The sequence below is a fragment of the Brachypodium distachyon genome, chromosome 4, assembly GCF_000005505.3.
Source record: "Brachypodium distachyon strain Bd21 chromosome 4, Brachypodium_distachyon_v3.0, whole genome shotgun sequence".
Lineage (NCBI taxonomy): Eukaryota > Viridiplantae > Streptophyta > Magnoliopsida > Poales > Poaceae > Brachypodium > Brachypodium distachyon.
In genome coordinates this window covers 39,204,530-39,223,347 of record NC_016134.3, presented here as the reverse complement: position 1 = coordinate 39,223,347, position 18,818 = coordinate 39,204,530, and the positions used below count along the sequence as shown (strand labels likewise).

The 18,818-nt window shown below is 45.8% G+C and overlaps 3 protein-coding genes and 1 long non-coding RNA gene across 4 annotated transcripts; 1 reads left to right on the top strand and 3 right to left on the bottom strand.

Annotated features, from left to right (window-relative positions):
- Nucleotides 1–5,191: 5,191 nt before the first annotated feature.
- LOC100829227 lies at nt 5,192–8,707 on the bottom strand. The gene is made up of 3 exons (XM_010241103.3): nt 7,325–8,707; nt 6,324–6,407; nt 5,192–5,555 (listed from the first exon to the last, which is right to left on the bottom strand). The coding sequence occupies exons 1-2, from the start codon at nt 8,550–8,552 to the stop codon at nt 6,349–6,351; spliced, it is 1,287 nt and encodes a 428-aa protein (XP_010239405.1). The 5' UTR covers nt 8,553–8,707; the 3' UTR covers nt 5,192–5,555; nt 6,324–6,348.
- Nucleotides 8,708–10,374: 1,667 nt separating this feature from the next.
- On the bottom strand, nt 10,375–11,237 carry LOC100828929 (protein slowmo homolog). Its single transcript, XM_003576625.4, has one exon. It carries the CDS (start codon nt 11,082–11,084, stop codon nt 10,518–10,520), a length of 567 nt encoding a protein of 188 aa, XP_003576673.1. The 5' UTR covers nt 11,085–11,237; the 3' UTR covers nt 10,375–10,517.
- A 1,528-nt stretch (nt 11,238–12,765) lies between these two features.
- On the bottom strand, nt 12,766–13,290 carry LOC112272343. The gene is made up of 2 exons (XR_002966003.1): nt 13,112–13,290; nt 12,766–13,003 (listed from the first exon to the last, which is right to left on the bottom strand). It is a non-coding gene; the product is annotated as an uncharacterized LOC112272343 (long non-coding RNA).
- Nucleotides 13,291–13,587: 297 nt separating this feature from the next.
- On the top strand, nt 13,588–18,589 carry LOC100828628 (BTB/POZ domain-containing protein POB1). Its single transcript, XM_014902059.2, has 6 exons — nt 13,588–14,566; nt 15,263–15,400; nt 16,492–16,607; nt 16,690–16,753; nt 17,112–17,391; nt 17,485–18,589. The coding sequence occupies exons 1-6, from the start codon at nt 14,344–14,346 to the stop codon at nt 18,227–18,229; spliced, it is 1,566 nt and encodes a 521-aa protein (XP_014757545.1). The 5' UTR covers nt 13,588–14,343; the 3' UTR covers nt 18,230–18,589.
- The last annotated feature ends 229 nt before the right edge of the window (nt 18,590–18,818 follow it).

Genomic DNA, 18,818 nt, shown 5'->3' with positions numbered 1-18,818 from the left:
AACAAGTAGTCCAAGCTAAGTGTCCGTCAGCTGCGTCTTTTGTCCTACTTTGAGGGGGAGTTTCTTTATTCTGTCTTTTCTCCAAGTCATATAATTCTTCGTGGAGCCCAGCGCTGCCTGAATTTGAGGGTAACCTGCAGTATAGTTTACAAATTGCAATGGGACACTTCAACCAACAAACGAAAGCTCCAGTTGTGCAGGTTCAAAATAAGAGATGGATGAACGCTATTGTAGTGTCAAAGTTATTGAGTTTCCTTCTCTTTCTTGTCTGCAATGAAAAACTAATAGGCCCGCTTACTAATTGGAGTGTCAAAATTCAGACCACTTGTGGTGTGAGTAAAATATCTGTTTTTTAATTGTAAATAGCTTTATTAAGCTTTATGATATCATCACTTAATCCGCTTTTTCAAAGCAATAACTAGGTGATATCCATGAGAACCAAGCCAAACCATCCGACTCAACAATTGCATGACACATGTACAAGAGTGACAGTGATGGATGATCTAGGCCCCTGCCTGGTCAAGGCTTAGACCCTGGTTGGTGAAGGTTTCATTGCTCGAAATCTTCTTGCTTTTTGTTTCCTTCCTGAAACAATGATTAGTCATAAACAGGATTGGAGAACGTGGTTAAGCATGGCGTGCTTGTACGCACGCACCTGCAGCTGCAGGACCACGAGTCCACGACCACACAATCACGTCGCTTCGTGCGTAGAGCGCCTTGGCTTTACTGCAACGGGACGGATAGGGAATGCCTCTCATATACTCCCTCGCTTTCATATTAAGTGATTTGTCCAAATATAAATGTATTTATGTTTAAAAAACGTCTAAATACATATAATAAAAAATCATTTAATATGGGACTCAGACTTGCATGGTCTTAGCAGATTGCTGCTGAGCCATTATTGATTTGCAGCACGATATGATGAGCATGATCTTGTTGCTTGGCACCTTGTTGCTAATACTCGATCATCACGAGTGACTGGAAATTAATGAGCCATAGTCTTTAACAATTCGCAAGTGGGATGCTTATGTCGATTGTAAAGTTGATAAATTGCCAACATGTTAGCCTACGCTATGCAAATTAGGCTTACATAATACTGTAAAGTTGATGAAATTAATAAAAGCTTACCTCTATTCACACCTATATAAAAAGGAAGAGCAAAAATGATGAAGGTTTACATGAATACAAATTAAAAGTTACCAAAAATAGCAAAAAAACTCCGACTATCCATTTTTGAGTTGTCGGAATTCATCTGCCCATATGCATTTTGGTGGTCGTCCACCAATTAGTCCAGCCTTATATATGGAAGAAGAGAAGTTGGTCGGTCTTTTGTGAATATATATAATCCGAATTTGAAGATGGTGGGTGAGTCCGATGCTTTTGTGAATATATATTGTATCCGAATTTGAAGATGGTGGGTGGAATTAATACAATCCAAATTCATCAATGGAGCCTGCACAAATCATGTGGGAATTGGGCAGGACTAAACAGGAACCTACCTTACGAGTTCCTGTTTAAGTCTGTTTAACTTAAACAGGAACTATTCCCCTGTTTAGACATCCCGACCCGACCAACCCCGATCCCGAGAAATAGACCACCCCGATCCCAACCACCTCCTTCCCCACCCGACGCGGGCGAGCGAGCGGCGGCGGAGGCCGACGCGAGGGAGCCCGCGGCGGCCGCCACACGCCGCCCACCTCCTTCCCGCCGGTGCGGCTGAGCGAGCGAATGATGCAATCTACAAAGGACGGAAAATATTTTTACGATTGTGTTTGAACCGCTTGTCGGAATGATGCAAGTAATACGGCGTTGGAAAGCTATGAACCAGGCGCACCTTTTTCGTATACAACGTTTTTGCTAATTCTTAACAGTTTAAGAGCAGTTTGCAAATTACCGTCCGTCAGATTACACCAAACAAAACCCAGCGGACGGTATTTCTACGATATATTTTGAAGCACTTGTCGGAATGATGCAAATGATACGGGTTGGAAAGGTATGAACTAGGCGCAACTTTTTCGTGTATAAAGGTTTTGCTAATTCCTTACGGTTTAAGAGCAGATTTCGAATTATCGTCCGTTGTTCGAAACCGTCAAGAAGTTCACAAGGTATAAACGAGGAAGATATAAGCGGCGGAGGTTCAGAGACCGCCGGGAAGTTCACAGTCTATAAAACGGAAGTTCACTCGTGTATCAATGGAAGTTCAGAACGTTCACGCCCGTTGACATCCTTGTTCTCTAACGCGGGCAAAAATTACAGTCGGCAGAGCTTCACAGTTTATAAAACGGAAGTTCATTCGTGTGGTCGATATAAGTTCAGAACGTTCACGCCCGTAGACCACAGTTATCGGCGTGGTACGCTGGGAAGTTCACATTGGCTTTTAGGGAAGTTCACGTATGCAGATTGAGAAGTTCACTAGCTAATTTTCATGAGAGTTTACTTGTACAGAAGTTCAGATGCCCTAGCATGGGAGTTCGCTCGTACAGACTGAGAAGTTCACTTGTTTAGACTGAGAAGTTCAGATGCCCTTTCATGAAAGTTTCGTTTGTTTAGATTGAGAAGTTCACTAGTTAGTTTCATGGGAGTTCGCAAGTTTTATTTGGGAAGTTCACTAGCTGGCACGCAGCAAAGACAGGGGTGTAGTAGCCTTGTTAATCTGGATTTGCAAAACTTCCTCGCCAGAAATCTTGTACTACGGAAGTTCACGGTCTATAAAATAAAACGTTCACACTTGTATTTAGGGAAGTTCAGTTCATTCACGTCCGGACACCTCCTCCTTCTCCGGCGCGGGCAAAATATTACAGCCGACGGAGGTTCAGAGACCGTCATGAAGTTCACAGTCTATAAAATGGAAGTTCATTCGTGTATCGATAGAAGTTCAGAACATGCACGCCGTGTTGCCGCGTAGGATGTACTGATTTTTCTTCGCGTTTCTCAAGCTTTTTCGGATTTGCACAAACGATATACCGCTGGAAACTACTAAAAATCCGCAGCTTTTTCATATGTAATGTTTTTCCAAATTCCCCACGGTTTAGGAATAATTTCAAAAATACCGAAATCGGATCAATCTAAAAAGGACGGACAGTATTTTTACGATTATGTTTGAACCGCTTGTCGGAATGATGCAAGTAATACGGTGTTGGAAAGCTATGAACCAGGCGCACCTTTTTCGTATATAACGTTTTTGCTAATTTTGTACGGTTTAAGAGAAGATTTCAAATTACCGTCCGCATAGACCACCCGTACTGCGTGCGCGTGCAGAGTATAGCGCAGCGAGGGGAAGTTCACATCCTCATAAGCGGAAGTTCACTCGTGCAGGCGTGGGGGTTCGCTTCGTTCCCTGTTTAGTTAAACAGGAACTGGTTCTTGTAGGTGTGTGTGTATATATATATATATATACACACACAATTTGTTGAAGAGTGATATTGTTAAGTGTATCAAATCTCCTCTTCCTATCAGATCGGTCTTTTGGGATAGATGTTTAGATGGTGTATCTTAACATGGTATCAGAGCCAAATGTCTCGAGTTCGAGTCTCAATCCTCCTGCATTTTCCCATCATTATCCATGGCCACGTCAGGCGTGGGGGAGCTTCTTTCTTTCCACATCCACGTCGGATGTGAAGGAGGGGTCGAGGGGGGGGGTTGTTAAGTGTATCAAATCTCATCTTCCTATTAGATCAGTCTTTTGGGATGGATGTGGATGGTTAGATGGGGTATCTAAACAGATATATCCATCCAAATGAAGCACGGAGTACAACAATCCATCTTCTTGCAAGGATCGTAGATATAAGTGTCAAGAGTGTTTGAGATTTTTTTTTCTAGAATACTCCAAAGCAGGAGTATCATATATTGAAGAAGACCGCGACGCGGTTACATGCCCATAGGCTCAGGTACAACAATTACTCAGAAATGTTCCACACAACGTCCACTAGCCTAGAAATGGAAAAACCAGCAACATTGCTGAAAAGCCCCGCCTGCAGCCACGCCCTTCCTTCAATGTCAATCGCCCGCCTAATCTGAGCGACACCCGGGGTTAGCGCGTCAAAGACCACCGCATTTCGGTGCTTCCAAATACACCAGCATATGAGCGTGATACTAGTGTTGATGTTCCTTCTGTCTTTTTTGCCGTGTACATCCAGACCGGGCCACCAGCTAGCAAGGGTGTCATGTGAGGAAGGAACCCAGCCAAGCTTGCCCCAACCACTCAGATATGATGCCCAAACTTGCCTGGCAACCACACAACCAAGAAGAAGATGATAGATGGTCTCATGCTCCTAATCACACAAAGGACATCGTGTCGGATGAGTCAGGCTGCGCCTAGCCAATCTGTCCGCGGTCCAGCACCTGCCTCTGAGCGCCAACCACATGAAGAGCTTACACTTCATTGGTGCTTTGGAGGACCTGACCTTGGCAGCCCCAGGAGCCAGCTCGCGACCATCAAAGAAAGCTGCATACGCCGAAGAGGCCATATAGATGACAGAAGCGTTCCATTTCCAGTGGAAATGATCCTCATCCGCAGAAAGGACCACCGTACCCACCGATCAAGAACGGCCAGAAGCTCTAAGAGCGCCGGATGAGTGAGCTCGGGGCTCAGGGCCTGCAGCCAGCCGTGATCCACCAAAGCATCTGCCACTGAAATCCTTGATGCTCTGCTCGAGATCAGGGAGAATAAAGTTGGTGCAAACACCGCCAGAGAACCACCACCTAGCAACCAAGGATCAAGCCAGAAGAAAATCGATCGGCCGTGGCCGCGAAGAAGTCAATGGCAGCTTCGCAGATGCCCCTCGCCAGCTTCGGAATTGCAATATCAAATTCCGCCCACGGCCTGCCAGGCTCGGCCCGTTGAAGCCATCCCCAACGCGCTCACAGCAACTTGAGATTTGGAAGACCCAAACCTCCAAACTCCCGGGGAGAACAGACATCACGCCAAGCCGCTAAGCAGTGCCCCCCACGAACGTCCTTCCGGCCTTTCCACAAGAAGCCTCGACAAATTTTCTCAATGCTCTTGATGATCTTCATAGGGAGGTCAAGAGACATCATAGCGTACACATGCATGGCGCAGAGCGTCGATCTAACCAAAGTGAGACGTCCACCGAGCGTTAGAAGAGGGGAAGCCCACGTTTGGATTTTGTTGGCCACCTTATCCACCACGCTTGAGATAATCAGCATAGATTTATCGGAATGCAGTTGACGATTTAAGATGAGGACATTATAAAACTTCTTACAGGTTATAGTATCTAACAAAACATGACTGGGTGAAATAGACAATTTCTAGTTAAAAGATCAGCAAAATTGTCTTGCAAGTAAACGTAGCATACTATTCAGGGATATATATATATGAACAATAGACTGTCTGGATCGAGACATTTTACTGGAATGTCAAGTATGAACGGAAAGCCTCAAACAATCTTTCCCAAAATGAGTTCCATCAAATTTAGCAGCAAACTCATCAAACCCAAAGTTCCCATATATAGGTCCCCAGAAAGCAGAGTTCTCCATACCACCATAAGCTTCCTAGTATATTAGTAGGACATATCTGCCAGTCTTAATTAAGAAACCTGAAAGGAGAATAATACGGAGTAATCATTAGGGATGCTTGAATAAAGGAAAAGAAACTTAGTTTTCTTCACAGCTTAGTAGTATCTAAACAAAAACCATACGTGCGCAACTTCTATAGCGCTCTCCCTATGTCGTCCCTATATGAAAATGACATCTATGTCTTGATTTCAGCAAAAATGCATGCTATAGTTAAAGCTTCAAATTCAGGCTTGACTAATTGGTGTGATTATAATCTAAAACAGGTAAACACGGTGGTCGGCATGATGGCAACACTAGACATCTTGTAGCGCTGACACACAATATCTTATTTTGTTATTCTTCACTTACCATGATCTCTACTAGTTCAGAATAAAGTGATACGCCATAAATTCTCATCTTTCAGCACCACTGCCAACACAAGGTGGCAAGCTCTGACAGAAGTAGCATTCTAGGAAGTTATTTGCAATAATTTGAACATTCAGTATGCGACTAACAAATGGCATTGCTCACTTTAGACTCTGTAACTTAATCATATGTGACCAGTCTCAAGTCTGAAAAAATATCACTATCTTTACTATAACCAATGACTAGCAGGCATTAACTATTAAGGATGGCAATATATTGATCAATACGGAGGGAACCAGTTGAATGTAGTAAATAGTTCGTAAAATATGCATACACTGTTTTTCCAAGCAATGCACACCGCATGGATAGAGTAGAACGAATGCAGTATCCTGATGGGGTCATAGAAGCATTAGATACGAAAAGAGTGCCAAAGATATAGTAACCTTGTACGCTTCATCTGTTCTGGTATCAGTTTGAACGTATCAAAACATCTGCCAAAGTCTTGTTCTTGGGATTGCCCCGCTTGCCTGAAAATACTTCTTTTCGTCATAAACGATGAAAAATCCTTGAACAATAGCATCAGCCACAATACAACTTATAACAGTAGAGATTACTGTGCAGTGAAGATAACAATTGAGGTTTTCCTTTCAAACCTAAAGAAAATTTTGATTGAATTAGAATGTACCAATTTATACTGAATCACTCTCATGTTCCAAACAAGCTTAATTACCTGCGGAACAAGACTTTGGCATCTACCAGATTAATTATCAATATATAGTTCAGTACAACATATCCACAGCTTGAGCTTCTAAGACAAATATGATTATTTTGGAGACAATTAGTTACTTGAGTAGTCAGCAGAACGAAGAACTTTAGATGAATGGTTAAATGGATACAACATCCTTAACCTAAGTCTGGACATCAAAAAGATGGATACAAAATGTACTTTATACTATATACAGTGGCAAATTTGAAATCCCCATGTTCAAGGAAGCCAACAAATTTGGGGCTTTGCTTAGTTTGCTGGTACAGTTTGAGGCAGAAGAACCTATTAGTTTACAAATGTCAAATGCCCCCCTCAATTTTAATTCCCACATTACAATTAACAAATGGGTATGACTATTTCTAAGTTGCCCGTTTTTTAAGAAATGAGCCTTAAATATCAGGCGACGTTTCAAATCCGTTGGATTAAGATCCAAGGGTCACCCCCATTCTCTCATCTCTCACTTTCTATCGTTGGATTAAGATTCGATGGCTAACATGTCGATTGATCTCTAACTAAAAAACGGACGACTTATCAATAGCAAAACTGTTAACAAATAGTAAACAAAATTTTCCATTAGATCCTGTATGCTACTTAAGCATATATTCATATATATATGTGCTAGACAAACATTAATGCAAGCATCCTGATCAGGACAGAAGAATGCAACAAGCTGATTACCTGCAGGAGGGATCCGGGTTGATCCAAGCCACGGTGGGAGCAGAAATGACTGCAAGGAAGCGTGGGGGCAGCTGATGATAATGTGATCTTGATCTTGGCATACCACTGCACTGGCAAGCACCTTTCCCCTGTCCATGTCCACGGTGACGACATATTTGCCGACGGTGAGAAGCATGATGCTGGCGTTCATGGGGTCGAAGACGCCAATCCGCGGCGTCCCATCGAGGCCCTCCTCCATGGGCAGCCATGGGTAGCCTCCGTTGGCCCAGAGTGGGCTAAGCGCCACCTCGTGCTCCAGCGTCCAGCCACCGCCGCCGTCGTTGCCGTCGAGGGCGAAGGAGCGGAGGAGGAAGGGTTCCCTCTGGGACACCTCGGCGTAACGCAGCCGCCCCTCGCTGACCCCGACGCGCCGGTACCTGGCCAGGATCCGTTGCTCAGGGTCAGAGGCCGCGTGCTCCTTGCCTGGCATGCCCTCCGGGAGCTCCACGAAGCAGAGCTCGGGCCGGTCGCTGAACGGGTCCACGGATAGGACGCCCCAGCTCACGTCGACCCACCAGAGGCGGTCGCCGCAGGCCACGGCCTCGTGGTCCACCTTCATCTGCCGCGCCGGCGGGAGCGGGGACCGCAGGCCCGTCAGCTTCTCCCACTCCCCTGTCTCCGAGAGGAAGCGCCGCAGAGAGAAGAACCGCGACGGCTCCGTTTTCGGTAGGGCCTCGGCGACGGCGTACCTCTCCGGCGGCCCGTGCCCGTTGCCGCGGCGGGTCTCGGTGAGGAGGCCAGGGTAGATGTAGCGCACGGACTTCCTGGTCCCGAACATGTCCGGCAGGCGGAACAGCTCTCCGCTGAGAGGGTTGCAGACGAACCGGAAGACATCAGGGCCGGTCTCTTGGGCGGTCAGATTGAGGTCCATGAAGTTGAGGAGGAGGAATCCGTCCTCGCTCACGGCGCGGACGTCGCCCGGGACGAAGCCCATGTATTTGCCGTCGGGTCCCGGGAGGAACCGCAGGTCGACGCGGTTGTCGGGGACAGCGAGGCGCGAGGCGCGCGGGGGCTCGGCGAGGTCGAAAGACGCGGTGAGCGTCGACGACGACTTGATCAGATGCAGGTCCATGCGGACGGTCATCGCCCACTGCGGGCGCGAGGCGGCCGTCGTGAAGAGTGCCCGGCGGAGGAGGAGCCCGGAGACGGCGGCGGCGGAGAGGGCATTACGGCGGAGCGGGAGCGGCATCGTGGGCGGTGGTGCCGTGGTGGCACTGCGCTGCGCAGCAGTCTGCGCTTCAGCTTTTCAGTCTTTGACGACCCAGACTTGACGCTTTGTCCACCTATGGGCCCAATACAACAGAGTCTGTGGTCTATTGGAGGTAGTCCATGAAAAAAGGAGATTGGTCTCTCTCTAGATGGATCGCCAGTACGGCTGCAGCAGAGCTGCAGAGGAAAACTCCTTCGCAAGTAAAGTAGTCGGGCAAGTGAATTTTGAATATTTGAAACGGCATTGCTTCGAGCTTTTGTTTGGAACGTTTTGCTTGGACAGATATTCTTTGTGAAAATTTAGTGATCTTTTTTTAGAGGAAAATTCACTGATCTAATTGTTTTTTTGAGGGGATTCGGTGATCTAATGTGAAACGAAAGTAGCATCTCGTACGAACCTGCTTTCGGTATATCTTGAGGACTCTGAACTGATGCCATTCGATCGTCTGACTCTGGGATCGATCGATGGTCCCGGCTTCCGAGACATACAGCAATGGGCCGGCCTGGTAATCCCAACAACAGGACCTGCTGTCTAGAACACAGAACGATCCAGTCCAGATACCAGGCAACAGGCATAACTGGGGGCTTCCGGTTGCTCTAAAAAAAAAAAACTGGGGTCTTCCGGTAATTATCAATGAAGTGGCGTGACTGTTCTAGGTTTTCCACGAGAGCTCTGCCCTCGCCGTCATCGTTGAAGATTTAGCGTTCCCCTCATCTCCGGCTGCCATCTTGACGCTGCGAGGTTGGGGGAACCTCAGTTCCTCCTAAAATTATCCAGAAGTGTTTGCATATTTCAATTGTTTGGTTCCGATAAGCGACGCAATGGTGGAGATTGCGATGCCGTCGCGAATAAAGGTACTCTGATTCTTCTTCGTCCGCTACGGTGGTGCCTCAACGGGCGTTGCTGCGGAGCCAGAGATTTTTAATCCCTGTGGATTTAGTGTACCCGATCTTGTGGATCTTGGGTTTGTGTACGTATCTGTTGAGTTTTTGTTAGTGTGTCATGGTGTTTTTGTTGATTTTATCTTTTGTAATGTTGGAATACTTCTCTAGCGTTCTGATGAAGATCTTGCGGTTCGACGACCTGCACGTTTAGGGGATCATCCCCGGCCCAAGTACGTTCAACGTTCATGGCTTCTCATCTTCTCATCTTCTTGTTTGAGCGACTCAAGAGCCTTTTCAAAACCTTTGAAGGTAGTCAAATTCGTGCAGAGATACCTGTAACGATGTTGCTGTTACAGTCTGATTGCAGTCTCTATGTTGAAGTCTCGACAGAATTTCATGTTGCAAAGTATGAAATCACGGAAAAGATATCTTTAAAAGATTACATTGTAATTCTTAATTATAAGAGTTATCTTATAGTCTATAAGTGTACGATTCTCTCGTGTTACGGGTTATTTTAAAAAAAAACAGGGGCTTCTCGTTTCGTTGGCGCAGGGCGGCCCACAAGTGCCACCGCACAAGTGCTAATGACATACGCTTCACACGTGTATGATGGTCGCCACCACCACGCCATGGCTTGCTCCCACAGGTTCCTAGCATAGTACTAGCCTTGTAGGAGGACAACACGCGGCACACTGCACACCACTATAAAAAACCGTCGTCCTCGCTAGTCACTGCTATTAACTTCTGTCGATTTTAAGCACGCTTGTGACGATCATACCTCAAATCGACTGCTGGGTGCAGCTGTTGGCCACCATGAACTCGCAATTTTTCGTAGCAGCTGTGAACGATAAATATGAAAAAACTGAGCGTCTCGCCTCTTGCTTCTTTTTTCACTCAACATTGACACGGATGACGGATTCAGCAAATTAACAAGTGATCAAAGAATTTGCGATATTTATTCACTCCCGGTATTTACATATTATTACTACTGTCTGAAAGCAAACGCCTGTACACAGAAAATCGCCAAGACCATCTCTTCTGCCTCGGCCGCCGGAGACTTTTAGTCCTCGTGGTCTGCAAGCGCGAGACCTTGGCAGATCCGCTCGACGACCTCCTGCCCCTTGGCCGCGTTCTGCACGAAGCTATCGGCGCACCGCCGCTCAACCAGCCCGGCGACCACGGCCGACACGGCCGCGAGCGGCGCGCACCGGATGGTGGTCTCCTGCGTGACAAGCGTCCACTCCTCCGGCCGCTCCGGGTGGGGCCCGTAGCGGCACCGCTCCTCCACGTCCACGAGCCGGCGGAGGTTGGCGTTGCGGGAGATCACGAGCATGGCGCGCGCGGGGCAGTCCACGGTGGTGCGCTCCACGCAGAGCACGGCGTCGACGCCGGCGGCGAGGGGGCGGAGGAGGAAGGGCAGAGGCGCGGGGGCCCGCCCGGCGATGGCGCGCACGGCATGGAGGCGGCCGGCGCGCGGGTCGAGGCGGCGGGACAGCGTCTGCACGTCGAGGATGTGGGAGAGCGGGGCCTCGCGAGCCGCCGGGTCGGTGAACTTGCGCCACGCCGCGGCGGTGACGCGGTGCCAGGGGTGCCGGTACACGTGCTCCTGCGTGTACGAGACCACCATTTTTCAGGAAGCCCCGACGAGGTTCCAAGAGGGGACTGGGCGGCGGCGAGACTGTGAGAGCGATGGGGGCGGAGCCGTGTAAAGATCTGGGACAGCTGCTGCGTAATTGCAAGTCTGCAAGCATTTAGCAAGAGGAAAGAGTGGGGATCAGAACGAGAGGAATATTCGTATTTGCGGGGCGAGGAAACCTTTTGGCGTTACCCCAAAGGTGTGGATTTTTTTAATTGGATCCATGTCATTATAATTTACACCGGTTGAAAATATGTCATTGTAAAAATTTGATTTGGAGAAATGACGCTCTAACTTTTTCATACCTCTATTCATGCCATTTTGTCCAATACCAGCACGTATATTGTCTAAATACATATAAATATAGGTCTATACAAACAGTTTTTTTCTCATCCCAAGTCAAACAGTCATATTCCTCTTATTTCTCATGCGCTCCTCATATCCGGTCCGCAACGGTGGACTCATATTACTGTTTTTTATTTTCTGTAATTTTTATAGACTTTTATGAGAAAATTGAATTTTGGGTAAAATTTGAATTTTTTGAACCTTTATGGTGCCTAGAAGAATCGAACGTACTGATGAACGTTGTAAATAGGGGTATTATGGTAAATACTGTTGTACACGCTGAAATACATGTATTTTATGAACACTTATTGGTTTTAAGTGGACAGAATGGCATTGATAGAGGTATAAGAAAGTTAGAGTGGCATTTCTCCAAGTCACGTTTTTTTAATGGCATATCACCAACCGGTAGAATAGGGAGTGGCATAGATCCAATTAATCCTTTTTTTCCAGTAAATATCAAGGATCCTTGACTGGTCCGAAATTACGTGTCACTGATTTAATACCGTTTTTGCTAAATCAGTGAAAAATAATTCCAGCCGGAGTGAGTAATTATAAACGCAACAACACTGCTAGTCGTTTAGAAAAAAAAAATTCAAAATCGAGCTCACCTTAACGACATGGAGCATAGGCGCCGCCTTAAATTTCATTGTGAAATGAATCTATAGAAATTAAGTAAGGATGCAAAAACGGGACTCCAAGAATTACCCACAACTAATACAATTCAAAGTTTTGTTCAAATTTGAATAGGGGATTGCGAATTGAAATAATAGTGGGCTCTTCGCGGGATCGTGTTTGCATCCCTACAATTAAGTCTGGTCGGAGCTTTCTTTCTTTCCAAGTTCTAACTTTCAAGTCCAGTCCAGCCGGAATGAAAATATCCTAAAAGTTGGTTCTTATTTTCTTTCTTTCGTTCCGATGGATAACTCTGAATCCAATTCATATGGGCTACTCGTACTACAAGAGAGTGAAACCATCATCGCAGGAGACATGGCAATTGCAGCTGCACGACAACTTACCTTGTCGCCCTCCACCTCATCTTCTTATTTGGGCGGCTGGTGTTGGGCTGACTGTTGCGGTCGTTCCACCTTTGTACGCCATGATCCCATTCTTGTTGCTTCACTCGTCGTTGATTGGAAAATTTGTAAAAAATCCATCCTACAGAATTTGAAAAATTGTCCAAATCCCCGCAAAAACAATTTGTCAAAAAAAAAATAGTAACACATCAGAGAATTCGGGAAGTTTGTGAAGAAAAAACCGTGTGGCCGCGGGTGCTTTCTAGGCTGCCATTGCGGGGTTTGAGTTGGAGAGAATTGACACAGTACCACCATGTGAAATCTATGATTCCAAAATACCACTCAAAAAGCCATGCTATCCAAAATGCCACTGTAACTCAATTTTGCACTCCGAAATACCACTATGGACTAATAACCCTAACGGACCTAACGGCCCACGTCCTCCTACTCGAGGCGGATCTTGTTGAGCGTGATGGTCTCGTTGTTGTAGCGGTCCTTGGCCTTGTACACCACCCCGTACGTCCCTTCCCCGATCTTCTCCACCTTCTCGTACTGCACGAACCAGAGCATGCACGCTGGACATTACGGCCAGTTTTCCGAAGAAGAACAAAGAAGGGGGAAACAGAGAGCGGAGCGATTGGAGGGGTCGGGCGGGATCACCTGGTCTTTGGCTCGGCGATCCAGAAGGCGGCGGCGGCGGGCGGATCGAAGGGGAGCGGCGGCGCGGTCTCGTGGTGGAGTAGTGCAGCGGTGGGGTGAGCGACGGGGGGTCGGAAAGCCGCGGGCGCGGCGGGCGGGCGGTGTGGCGCGGGAGCGGCCGCGTCATTTGGACAGAGCAGGAGCGGGAGCGAAGGCTGGGGGCCCAGTTTCCTTTAGGCCGGAGGATAATTTGGGTATGGGATAAAAACTAACAACATTTTTTACGGTTCGATTAACAGGGACTCACGGTGGTGGTACTCTGGAACCGAAAAAAGTGACAGTGATGGTATTTTGGAAAACTTGTTTTTTTATTGGTATTTTGAAATCATAGGTTTCTCTTAGGGCTCGTTTGGTCACAGGGAGAAGAAAACCCGGCGCAAGAATCCCCAGACAGGGATTTCGGGATGCACAGGGGATCACCTCTCCTCTCACGGGGAAGTATCCGTGGCCATTTGGCACAACTGCAGCCGGTGGCCGGGTAGCTGGAAGGAGGCGGCAGGGTCGCTCTATGTCGTCGGAGGGAGGCGGCGGGGTCGCTCGTGTCGCGGTCGTCGGAGGGAAGTGAGAGCTCGCTCGAGCAACCTCGGAGGGAGGCGGCGGCGTCGCTCCCGATCGCCGGAGGAGGACAGCGGCGTCGCACGAATGCCACGCTTGATCGCTCGCCCGGGATTTCTTCCGACTTGCAGGGTCGTGGAGATCTCGCCCAGGAAAGAGCCGGGGAAAAGGCTGGTATCCCTCCCCCTCGCGGACCACCAAATGCGTCCCTGGGCTTACCCTGGGTTAATGCGGACCGTGCTTTTCTGACCGTGGAAAACGACGCGATTCCATGCGGAGATTCGGTCTAGCAAATGAGCCAGTTGGAATCATAGGTTTCTTTGAGGTGGGGCTGGGCTGGCGCTCGGGGAGTCGGGGTGCAGCCAGCTGGGCCTGCCGAACCCGCTGCGGAAATACGGTGAGTCGGTGCCGTGCCAGTATTGTCAAGGATTCGACGGGGGTCTCTCTCTTCCCCGTCTGGCCGTCTCCGCCTCTCCGGCCTCCGGCTCCGGGGCGACTTACGCCTCCTCGTCCTCGATTGCCTTCTGTAAAAACCGAACAAGCCTCCATCAGGTAGGGTTTACGGCCTTCGTCCTCCGTGTCTGCTTCGACCCCCTTCCTTCCAGAGGTACATTGTGACTGCGGGCGCTGAAGAGTCTATGGCGGATGCAGTGATGGACCAGGATTTGATCCGGCGTGGAGGCGTGGTGCCCAGCTTCGCTTTTGCCTTCAACTCGCCGAGCTTCTCTGACAGATTTCTGCGGTTAGAGATTACCGCCATCGATTCATTGCCGGGCTCTAGCGGCGTCGACGATGCCGGATCCCTAGCCGACTCGGCGCGCCACCGCAAGCGTAGCCGTTTGGAGCTCCGCGAGGACAAAGGTGCGTACCTAATCCCCATCGCAAGCGCACAAGTAGGATGGAAGCATCTGTTGGCAGTCAAGTGTATGCTTTGTAAGTAGTTTTGCTGCTGTTTGACAAGATTGAAATATAAATTCGAGGTTATTCGTGATTTTGGGGCAGTCAAGTGTATGCTTTGTAAGTAGCTGACCATTTTATTAGTGATTAGGCCATGGGTGAAGCGATAGAGGGGATTAATCAGCTTTTAGCTCTGAGATGTGGTGTAAATGTAACAGTTCTATGATATTGGAATATATCTCAGTTCTATCTGTATCAAATTTATTCAGACAAAACGATTTAAAAAATATATAATGCACATGCATCCAGTTAGAATGCAGTAAATCTTTAGCCACAATAGTGCAAGCTTATGTGGTCTTAAATAATATGTGACCTTTCTAATTGAGAATGACCACTGTGCAACAAAGGGGCACAACCATGCAACTTGGGAAAATGGGAGTAGCTTGTTTGTTTGGTCTGCAGGTTATTGGCATACCTGATGGATTGGTGTAGATGTTATTAATGCAGTATATGTTACAACTTTCCTTATACATTCATTCTCTGTTGCTTTGTGCCATGATTTTTTGTTCCATCCGAAAGATTGTTGTTGTGCTAGTTTAATTTCCATCACTAAATCAATTAAACTGAAAGAACTCTTTTATTGTCAATTTCCATCTACAGATTCTGCAAGGCACCTGTTGGACACACCTAATCCTAATGGCAATGAAGTTGAGACAAAAGACTGTCATTTATCTGAAGAAGATCAAAATGAGCTTGGGTCATTGACTGAAGAACATCTGCCTAGCATTGGTGAAGATGGTATTCCAGCTGACAATTTTACTACTTATCGTCTTTTGTAAACTCGTTAAGAAATTTTATCTTTATTTAACAATTTTTTTGAAAAATCTTTATCAGTGGAAATTTCAAAGTTCTCTGAATTACTATTTCTGGGTTAGCATCTATTCACACGTCGTTGTGTCAGATAATTTGAAAATCAAATTTGCCTGATCACCACATGAAATCTTTCAGTTGTTATATTTCTGAATGTAACAACAAAACAAACATGAAGAGTATATTTTAACCGAATGTATTGTGGGTTTCGTAGCATCAGTTTCTTATCACGAGCAAGTATGATCCTTAATAAGTATATTTGCGAACACTCTGGAACTCTTGACAACAACGATACTTGTTAAATGTTTAAGGTCAATGCTATTCTTCTTTTTATTTTCTTGTTCACCTCTATTTCTATTTTTTATTTGAAACATTCAAGGTGAATATTACCTACTTGAAATCACTTACTTTCAAGTAGTAAAAGTACCTATCGTACACACCAATTTATTTGATGCGGTCCTTTTTTAACCACTCGTTTACACTTTGGCTATTTGAACTTGCTACTGCTACTAGATGCGTGTGTGGTATGCAATAATAATAATTACTCCCTCCGATCCTAAATTGTTGTCGAAATATTACATGTATCTAGACGCTTTTTAAGAATAGATACATCCATATTTGGGCAAATTTGAGTCAAGAATTTAGGATCAGAGGGAGTACATAACAGTCGTCTAACACTTGATGTGGTCCTTTTTTACTTGAATCCAGTTGTAGGAAATTCTTTTTTACTTGAATCCAGTTTTACTGTTTTAGGAAATTCTAATAGGATCCCTCTGTGAAATGTTATGATTTCTAAGTGAGCTACCGGCATGCCTAGATTTCTGAATGTAGCTAGGGGTGTTTAGTTTCCATGAGGCCTTTTTTATTTGTCAGTATACCGTATTTCTGAATTTTGATTAAATGAATCTGCAGAATGGAATAACAGATTGTTACAAGTATTTGATTGCAGAAAGACATCTTGTTATTCTGTTATGTATCTTTTACTGATTTATCTTTTCTATGATTGTGTTATTTTGCAGGTGATGAAGGACACCTTGACACTTCCCCGAGCATGATGGGCACACCAGCTTTACGAGTAAAAAGCATTCCTGTAAGTTCGGTGATACTTGCTGCAAGTAGTCCTTTCTTCCGAAAGGTAATTCTGATAACCTTCTGAAATGCATTTGTTTTATAGTCAGCTCGCCGAGCTTTCTAATATGCCTCATGATTCTTTTTAGCTCTTCACAAATGGAATGCAAGAATCCAATCAGAAGTCTGTGACTATTAGGATTATGGAAACTGGTAACATTATAACTCAATTGATTTCAAGCATCCTATTTCTTTATGTATTTTAATTGTCAAGAACAGATTCTATCTCTTGAGTTCTGCACTCTTTTTTCTAGAGAATTGAAGTTTCTGCCACTCTTGTTCCTTTTTTCTTTTCATAATGAAATGGTTTGTCTCTTTTAACCGCATCAACTCTATGTAATGCATGGGTAGTTTGTCTAGTTTGCTGTGAGTATATAGCTTTTCTCAATCAGTTATAGATAGTCAACGTTTCACCTAAATAATCATGCAGAAACAAAAAAAATCTGTTTTTTATGCATTGAACTTTTCTGTTAATTCTTATGCCTCCTTGTTTTCATTCTATTTGGTACAGAAGAAGAAGCCATGCTGGAGCTTTTAAGCTTTATGTACAGTGGAGAACTGAAAACAAATGATCCTATTCTTCTTCTTGATATTTTAATGGTTGCTGACAAATTTGAGGTCACCACTTGCATTACTCATTGCACGGAGCTGCTCTCAAGATTGCCTATGTCAAAAGATTATGCTCTCCTATACCTAGATCACCCGTGCTCCCATTCAGTGGCAGTTGCGCTTGAGCCTGTAAAAGCTGCAGCCAAGGAATTCCTTGCCAACAAGTACAAGCATTTCTTGAGGTGTGTGATCTCGATTCCTTTTCCATCTTTGAGAAATCTGGACATGATTGTCATCATGTATGAATTCTCCTAGGTATGGTTGTCTCGTTTCAGGTTCCAAGATGAGGTGATGAGGCTCCCTCTTTCTGGCATTGAAGCTATTTTTTCAAGCAGTGATCTGCAAGTTCCTTCGGAGGATCATGTCTATAACTTCTTGTTGAGGTGGGCTATCGCGCAATACCCTGATGCAAAGGAGTGCCGTAAGATCTTAAACACTTCGTTGTTTCCACTGCTGCGCTTCAGTCATCTGTCCTACTTGAAGCTGCAGAAAGTCCTAGCTTTCATGGGTCTAGACCGCAATGAACAAGCCTCAAATGTCATCTCTTCACTTCTATACAAAGCTGATGCATCATACCGGCAGAATTGTCTTGCAGCAGATGGAGTGGCCCCTCGGAAATATGAGGAACGGTCATACTCGTGTAGGCCTCTGAAAGTGATTGTTTTTGATCGACCCTTTCTGCAGTGCATGGCCTATTTGGATCTGAAGATTGATGAGTGTTTCCAGTTATTCCCCTCTGGATGTGCATTGTCACAGGAATTTTGTTTTGCAGCACATGGTTTTTTCCTCAAAGCATGCTGTATGATGGAACAGCAGAGTATGACACACAGGTTTGGTCTTTACTTGGGACTGCTGAATAGAGGCCCAATGCCAGTTACATTAGACTGTGAGTTTGCTGCTAGAGAAAGACCCTCAGGAGGGTTCGTGGTTAAGTCCAAGTATACCCACACCTTCACCGACTGCGGTCACTCATTCGGGTCCAGAGATCTCCTCAACTCCTTGGATGGAGTTGATTGCTGATAACAGCCCATTTTTTATTGACCGCATGCTGCATTTGAGAGCAGTGTTGACGATTAAGCAACCATAGTCTCTGTTGAGGTAACGTGCAAATAGCCAGTTCGAAAAAGTAAAAAGGCTAGAAGCCACTTTTCCTTTCTCTTGGAAGGTAATATGGTAGTTGTGTATCCAAATACTGAAAAACCTGCCATATGGGAGGTGCAACTGAATTTGCAAACCTGGTTTCTAACGCTGTATTGGAATGGATGGATTCTGCCTGACATGCTATATCTAGGTAATGTTGTGTTTGCACTTGTGCTCTTAATTTTGAAGAAACATCTGTATGCTCAATTTGTGCAAGTCTGGTGTTCTCGGTGGAAAAAATGCTACATGCTGCAGATATCATTATGTTTTACTCTTGTGTTTATAAATGGGAGGTGCGGCCCATGTTTGGCGCCACAATTCGAAGGACTCCCCTGTTTTTTGGCCGCCAGGACACTGTAAGCAAACAATTGAGGCCACTTATATGGCCAAATTAGCAAACAAATTAGCATATCAATGTTTAGACCTCATCGGCAGACATAAGCATAGTTCATTACAAAAAAGACAACCA

What these genes read in the sequence shown, in the direction of transcription:
- LOC100829227 (XM_010241103.3), bottom strand. Translation starts at nt 8,552, where the DNA reads ATGCCGCTCCCGCTCCGCCGTAATGCCCTCTCCGCCGCCGCCGTCTCC. An exon ending in AACCCGGATCCCTCCTGCAG is followed by an intron (nt 6,408 to 7,324) that starts GTAATCAGCTTG and finishes AAGTATTTTCAG; the next exon opens with GCAAGCGGGGCAATCCCAAG.
- LOC100828929 (XM_003576625.4), bottom strand. Translation starts at nt 11,084, where the DNA reads ATGGTGGTCTCGTACACGCAGGAGCACGTGTACCGGCACCCCTGGCAC.
- LOC100828628 (XM_014902059.2), top strand. Translation starts at nt 14,344, where the DNA reads ATGGCGGATGCAGTGATGGACCAGGATTTGATCCGGCGTGGAGGCGTG. An exon ending in GGAGCTCCGCGAGGACAAAG is followed by an intron (nt 14,567 to 15,262) that starts GTGCGTACCTAA and finishes TTCCATCTACAG; the next exon opens with ATTCTGCAAGGCACCTGTTG. An exon ending in GTAGTCCTTTCTTCCGAAAG is followed by an intron (nt 16,608 to 16,689) that starts GTAATTCTGATA and finishes GATTCTTTTTAG; the next exon opens with CTCTTCACAAATGGAATGCA.